The following is a 7,341-nucleotide window of genomic DNA, read 5'->3' on the forward strand; positions in this document are numbered from 1 at the left end:
GAGTCAACTTGGAGTCAAGCAGGCAAGTCACCTGGCCATTTTGGGGGAGGCGCGGTGGCAGCTCTAGAGATTTGGGGATCATTAGAAGTGATTTCCTACATGTTTCCCCAAGTGTCATACTTCAGATGGCTGAAAGGTAGCTGGAGTGTGTGTGTGTGTGTGTGTGTGTGTGTGAGTGTGTGCGCGCGTTCAGGTGGGAGGGGGGAAAGGTGAGGTGAGCGCATTTTTTCCTCCCCATTCACCCAGTGCCCTCACAATCGATTCTTCATTTCCTCTGGGGATTTTCGATGCAGCTCGCGGTAGGAGTCTTCAAACACATGATCACGGCGGACATGCACAGCCATGTGTTCTTTCTGGAGTCCCTCATCTAGACGCTCTAGCTCTTGGCGGAAATACCTGGGGAACAGGGAGGAGGAAGACTTCAGTCTGGTCATCCTATGGGAACATGGGAGGGAAGGCAGGGGTGTGGGCAGACAGCAAGGCTGGACTAAGTTAAGACAACAGAGCGACAGGAACCCCAAACAAGTAGCTGGGGGTTGAGGGCTTAAGAATATATTCCAAGACCCAATTTGTGGGAGCATGAAGGTACACAGGCACCCCCACATAGCAGCCATTTGCCATTGCTCCCTACATTTCCCTCAAGTGAGGCAATAGGCAGTGGAGTTGGAATAACCCTTCCCCACGGGGCCTAGACCTGCAGACTCAGATCATGCCCATGTATACCCAGAGAGAAGAGGACAACCGCGGGCCCTTGAACTATCTGCTTCAAGCCCAGGGTGGCCAACAGGACCCGAAACACAATAACTGACTACCCAAGATTGTGGCATTCTAGGGCTCGTGCTACGTGACAAATTGTAGAATTGGAATGTAGTCTGACCAAGTGTCCCTACCCCCTGCCCCCCTCAATCCCCCGCCTTCATTTTACAGATTGGGAAACTGGACAGTGACAGTCAGTACCGGTGTGCAGGCCAGGAAGCCTCACTACCAGGGGCCCAAGTGCTTTGTATGCTCGAAAGAGTGACTGACACAGACGTGTCCTTTGTCCCCCCAGGAAGGAATCAGGCTCAGCATCCGCAGTGGCCCCCACTTCTATACCACGTCACATACTTGCGCTTAACATCGAAGTCGAGCACGCGGATGTAGTCCACTAGGACAGCAAAGGGCCCGTCTGCGAGATGGGTGGTGGACTGGCGTAGGATCTGATTTAGCACAGTGCGGTGAGTCTCTGAGGACAGGGGAGACAGTGGGCATCAGGATGGGTGCTTGTGATCCGAGTCCTATCTCCCCTAGCTCCACGGACATGTCACGTGCAGAGTCTGGCCGGGCCCCAGTGATGGAGACACATGCCCCTTGGCCAAGCTTGAGCTTAAATCCCTGCTAGGGTTGAAGTGTGTGTGAGAAGGGTAGGTCCTCAGATGTCAGGCTGTCCATCCTCCTTCCCGTTTGGTCTCCCAACTCTCGACTAAGGAAGGGCAGGCTGAAGTTGGAGACATGGGATTCTGCTGCCAGACTCTTTAGGGTAGCTTTGGGGCCAACTCAGGCTAGCACGATCAACTGTACTCCACTGATCCTTCCCAAGGGCAGTCTCCTCCTCACCTGCAAACCGAAGAAATTTCTGTGTGTCTGGGGGCAGGCTGGAGGAAATGTGCATAGATGAGGGCTCTCGGGAGAAGAAGGGGTCCAGGGAAGAGGGGGTGGCAGGAGTCAAAGGAGCAGGGGAGAGTGGCAGTGGCTCATCCTTGATGTGAGCCAGCTGGCTTTCCCGCGTGTCCCCAACAGGTGGCTTACTCTCCCGTTCAGTGGCATGAACCAGAAAGAAGGCTTCGACAGCAGGCTGCAGCACTGGGGAGGGGGAACAGGAAGAAGGGATGAGCAGAACAGATTACACCTTGGACCAGCAAAGGAAGGAAGACGGGGCCCACTGCCCAGGAGGCCCCATGCACTCACCTAGCACTGCATGTTGATCATGGGATTCTTTGAGCTCCTTCAAACACTCGCCCAGCATGTCCCAGAGTTCATCTAGGCTCAGCTGCTCACTAAGCAGGGGAAGATCAGGGGGTCTCTCTTCTTTCTCCTTCTCGCTCTGTTGGCTTCCTTCAGAGCCTGGGTGGGAAGGAGAAACACATGAAGGCCAGATACTCCAAAGCCTTCCTGGTGGCCCAAGTGGTCACCCCTGACTGTCAGGGCAGAACGGGGGATCCCCAAGCACAGGGTCTCATGTCCAACAGACACAAAAGACCTTCACCAAGTGCCAACCAGATGGCAGTTTCTCGAGGGCTTTTTGGAGCAGAGGTTTTTCTCCAACCAGACTTGGAGGCCAAGTTTTCTTCAAAGGGTTGGATGCACAGAGATATGCAGGCATACTTTTAAGTGGTAGACCCTCCCAAAAGGAGATAGGTCAGCGCAAGAGCCCTGCGCCCACCACTAGTCAGGCCACTGCCACATTAGCCTGGGAATGGGTTGCTCCATACAGGTTCCAAGGCCAGGTCTTCCCATCTCCCTGGGACAAGAGCATGGTACTGACCAATGGACTGCATATCTCGAGAAGCAGGGGATGGCTGGTCCACATCCATGGGAGACTCATCCCTCCGGGAAGCAACCTCAGACTGGCTGGACTCCGACTGGACAAAATGGGAGACATGGCTAGTCACCAGGAAGTCTGGGTCCCTGCTTCCTCAAGCAGGGGCCCTTCCCACAGGTAACAGAGAGGATAGTGACCCTTCATTGCCCTTCTGTCAGCACTCAGGACCTGATACAACAGGATCAGAAGAGAAGCTAAAGCTGCCTCAGAAGGCAAGCAGAGGTGCCTGGAGCCAAGCTGTCTGGTGGTCCTTCCTGCACTTTGCTCCATTCTTCCCCAGTACTGTTGCCCTTTCCTCCCCAGCTTGCTCTTCCTAGGGAAAGGCTTGGTCTACACTGTGGTACAAGGCCTTCCTAGACACAGGCTTCAGAGTTCTCTTCTCTTCTTTCTGGGCCAAGGGGGCAGGGCCACTCAGGCATTGGTATTGCAAGCCACCACGTCACCCTCCTGAGCAGGGCCCCCAATCATTTCGGCGCTCTTGAGGACACAGGGCTGCGGCAGGGTGTGTGTTCAAGTGTGCAGGGCCCCAAGGGGTGCTGTTCAGGGTGACCAAGGTGGCTTGGCTACCTCCCCACTCCTACTCAGAACCCAGAAAAGAGATCTGAGGAAGGTTCAATTAGGCAACTAAGAGGGTCAGGGCTGAGCCCACACAAAGGAAGGAGAAAAACCGAGAAATGAAACTTAACTTCTGCTCCCTAGAAGCATCTGGACATTAAGCTCACGGACAAGCACAGAGTGGGGAGTGTGGTGGGGTGGGGAAGAAGAACAACACGCGGATGAAGAAAGAAAAAAGAAAATGAACAAATGAGAGGCCCCAGGCATCATGCTAACCGTTGCTGCTTGCTGCTGTCTCCGCGCCCTTTGACCCTCACGTACCATTTGTATAATGGCATCAGCCTCAGCCTCCAGCTGCCGAACAGCTGCCTGGATGCTGCTAGCCGAGCCCAGGCTGGAGGTGCCTGGGAATGGGGAGCAGATAGAAGGCCCTTCAGGCTGCAGAAAGAGGGCAGAAGCAACCCCGGGGAAGCCGCAGCGGCTGGTGACCAAGGGGTGTTCCAAGGGCACAGCCGCAGGGCACTGAGCAAAGCCAGAAAGAGTGAGTCCTCACCCCCTCCCCCTACAGCCCCTTGGATGAGGAAATGGAATAGAGACCAACCACTGGCTGGCATCCTGTGCCTGAGCTCCAGACCTGGACAAGGTGGGCCCCTGGCTAAGTGGCCTACCTAGCCTGCCTGTCTACTTGGCCTTCTTGTTAGCCCTGCGTGTGTCATCTCGGAGCTGAATGATGACCTGCAGCACACGCAGGAAGAACTTCTGCGTGGACGTTTTTGACGTCAGCATGGACATGGACGGCAGTTGGAGCTCTCGACCGCCCAGTGGGCGCTTCTGAGATGCCACGATCACCACATTCTCAGCTGTGTCAAACCTAGGGGGCCGGGCAGAGGGGTGTTTTTGCTGTGGTTGTGGCTATGTGAGTGTGAGAGAGAGAAAAGAGAGCGAAGGAGACCCGGGGTGGTGTGGGTGGGGGTGCTGTGTGTGTGTGTGTGTGTGCACCCTAATTGCGCACGCGCAGAGAAAGACACATACACCGAGTGAAGGGGGGAAGAGAAAGAAAGGGAGGCAAAGAAGAGAGAAACAGAGAGGAAGAAAGAGACAGAGACAGAGAGGAAGAAAGAGAGAGAGATGAGAGAGAAGAGGAAGGGAGGATGGGATGAGGGTAGGGGAGGAAGAGGAGATGAGAGTAGGAAACACATGCCCAGGGAAGGAAAAGGGTGCTGCCAGTAGGCTACGCCTTGGCCACCAACACTGTGGAGCCTAGGTGTTGCCCAGAAGACCAGTGGCCCACCTGCTCTGCATCTTTCCTTTCAGTCAGGTAGCCTGCGGTTGCTCTTTGGGCAGCCCATCTGGAGACAGGATCTCACACTGGGCTTGCCGCTGCTGCTCCAAATTGTATTCTCAAAGCTCGGCTAGGAGGGTCCCTGAGGTGAGCAGAAGCAGCAAAGGATAGTCAGAGCCATCTCTGGGGAGTGAGGGGGGAGAATTTGCCTGGCAGTCCTGCTGATGCCAAGACAGTGGGGGTGCAGCTGCATCCCGTGCTCCTTCACAGACTTCCTCAGGTTCCCACACCTGTCGTCCAATCCCCAGAGAAGACAAAAGGGGCCCAGTGGGCCTTGAAGGTGGCTTCTTTTTCTTACTGGGATCCCTAGCAGGAGCCAGGGAGGAAGTAAGGAGACTGCAGAACCAAAAGCCCCCCCCCCAATATGGTTCTGTTTCCTCAACCCCACAGTGAGGGAGTTGGGCCAAATGGTCTCCAAGGGCCCCATTCAGGGCCTGTTGGAGGGCGTTTTCCTACAACTCTCTAGGAGGAATGGAGCTGGGAGAAAGCAGTGCTTTTCACAAGGCCCAGGGAGACAACTGAATGCCCTCACTCCACAAACTTTAGTTTTAGGCAAGATACTGTCTGAGAACCCAGGGGGGCACCTTTGAAGGCCCTGGAAGGTGAGGCTGTGCCTGAGCTCAGGGTGAAAACCAGGAGGTGGGGAGGGAAGGAGAGAATGCTAAGGACTGCTGCCTTTTCCCTGAGGCAGGTTTTGGGCCTCCTTCCCCTCTTACCAATCTGTTTGCACAGGGTATAACCCAGATGCCTGGCTCCATTTAACAGCAGCTTAAGAACAGTGTCTCGGGTCGCTGGGTCACCCCTGGAAAGTTGTAGCAGAACATCGGCTGCATCTTCCAGGCCTTCTTCTGAACACGAGTGCGAGGTCAGCACCTAGGGGAAGAGGGAGTGAGTGTAACTGGGGCAGCTTCAAGTCACATGCTGTTTACTCTTGTCCCCCTCCCCGGCCCACTCCTCACCTCCACAGAGAGCTGGAGCTGATTTTCGGTTAGGCCCGATGCTGCCATCTCGCTCTCTATACTGCTCCCACTGCCTCCCTCGCCAGCCTTCTCTGGAGATTTGCTGCTCTTAGCAGTAGCTTCAAAGGAATAACAATGAGAGGAGTGAGTGCCAGGCAAATAAGACAACTAGAGGCCAGCTCAGTGAGACAGGGATGGGTGTTGCCCACTGGCAATGGAGGGCCTCAGCTTCTGCTGTTGTCTAATGGGTGGCCAGGCCTTGATGGCTTCTAAGGAGAACAGTAGCCTGACTCTAGGAAGAGAATTCTCCCTCAGGGCTGAGAACCAGGTCTTGACATCGTGAGCTCCCACTAGATGCCCTGATACCCGCTCCACAGCACCAGGACCTGTCCCTCAGCCTAGCAGAAGCCTCACAGTGCCATCCCTTCTACTCTCACAGACCTCTACCAGCTCCTCTTGCCCAAATATGCACCATGCTTTCCGCTGCCACTGGCCCGCAACTGATTGACTACTAGAGCCTCAGCTGTGACTGAAATGGCTCCCGTGGAAGGTCCAGCAGACAACCTTGGAGAACCCCGCCACTACAACTCACTTGCAACAACAGCAGCTGGGGTGGCTGCCACGGCAGCAGTGGCTGAGGCTCCAGCTGGGGTGGGGCTGGGGGTAAGGGGGCCTGGGGTGGCAAGTCCAGTATTGGTGGAGGTGCCACTTGCTGAGGAGGCAATGGTAGCGGAAGGAGTGCCGGTGCTGCTGCCCGGGTTGGCCAGAGTCTCTGGTGCTTTGTTCTCAGGCAGTGCAATGGAGATGAGGGACAAGAGGAGCAGGAGTTTCTTGGTGAGGAGGGAGCTCCGGCGGATGACCGGATGAGACAGCGTGTTCATGAGCTGCCCTAGGTGAGAGGCTTCAAGGCTGTACACAGAGGGCTCTCCCTCACTGCCCACATTGACAGGCACTGACTTGACAGAGTTTTTGCCTTTTCGGCTGACGTTCACATTGTCCAGTTTGACCAACGAGTCCCAGAAGTCAGTGGAAATACTGCCGCTGGTGGACTGGCTGGGACAGGGGCTACAGGCCTGTGTGTTGCTCCTCTCCCGATCGCTGTCACAATTCCTCTCTTTGGTCCGCTGCCGTGTGAAGTGACTGGGGAAGACCTGTGGGGAAGCGGGGATAGGTGGGTGGCGGCACCCGAAGCCAGAACCATGCCTGCTTTGGCTCAGACGGGAGGCTGCGAATGGGCCACACTGCCAGGCTGTTGAGAAGGGGACTAGGCCCATGAAACACATCAACGACCCCCTGCCCCCACGCCTAGCTCAGCTCCCAGCCATATCAGATGATCAATGACACACGATCACAGAGAGCCGTTCCTAGGGTGGTCCTTGGCCACTAACCCTGAGATCTGTGTCAAGTGAGGAGGTCAGGCTCTATGACTCATAAGGCTCTCCTTGTAACCCATTTCTTAGTGCTCCATCCCTGCCCCACCTCATCCTCGGGCTCCTAGTATGCTTCGGTCACTGCCCTGCTCTAGGTGCAAGGGCCCCATACTAGGCCAGTCCTCACCTTGGCTAACTGGATGAGTGTATCCGGGACATGTCGACACACCACAGGAGCAGCCTGGGGGTGAATGTGGACAGTGGAGCCACAGCCAGCATGCTTCTCAGTGTGTTTGTGGCCTGTCGCCCGCTGGATCTGGAATATGTTAGTCCGGCAGCCCAGGGCCACATCCGTGGACACAGAGAGCCACGAGAGCTGGCCGGAGCTCTTGGACTCCATCTTGTGCAGCAGGTCCAGGGGCCGGCTATCACGGCTGCCTGTGGGGCAGCCCTTGGCTGCCTTCTTGCCCTTTTCCTCAGTGGTAGATGCCTTGGGGGTCTCGATGCACAGTTCACTCTCGCTGCTCCGTTGCA

At 55.9% G+C, this 7,341-nt stretch overlaps 1 protein-coding gene across 1 annotated transcript; it reads right to left on the reverse strand.

Moving 5' to 3' along the window:
- Positions 1-255: 255 nt before the first annotated feature.
- Positions 256-7,336, reverse strand: LOC114025366 (E3 ubiquitin-protein ligase HUWE1-like; the record flags this gene model as incomplete). The annotated part of the gene is given in 12 exon segments (XM_027838798.1): positions 256-396; positions 1,108-1,225; positions 1,597-1,842; positions 1,948-2,103; positions 2,525-2,621; positions 3,413-3,540; positions 3,805-4,007; positions 4,428-4,560; positions 5,195-5,351; positions 5,438-5,556; positions 6,030-6,588; positions 6,995-7,336. Coding segments are annotated over 12 exon segments (2,399 nt in total), but the record flags the coding sequence as incomplete, so codon positions are not given.
- Between the last annotated feature and the right edge of the window lie 5 nt (positions 7,337-7,341).

This window comes from Vombatus ursinus, unplaced genomic scaffold, assembly GCF_900497805.2.
Source record: "Vombatus ursinus unplaced genomic scaffold, bare-nosed wombat genome assembly UNPS02004602.1, whole genome shotgun sequence".
NCBI classification, from domain to species: Eukaryota; Metazoa; Chordata; class Mammalia; order Diprotodontia; family Vombatidae; genus Vombatus; species Vombatus ursinus.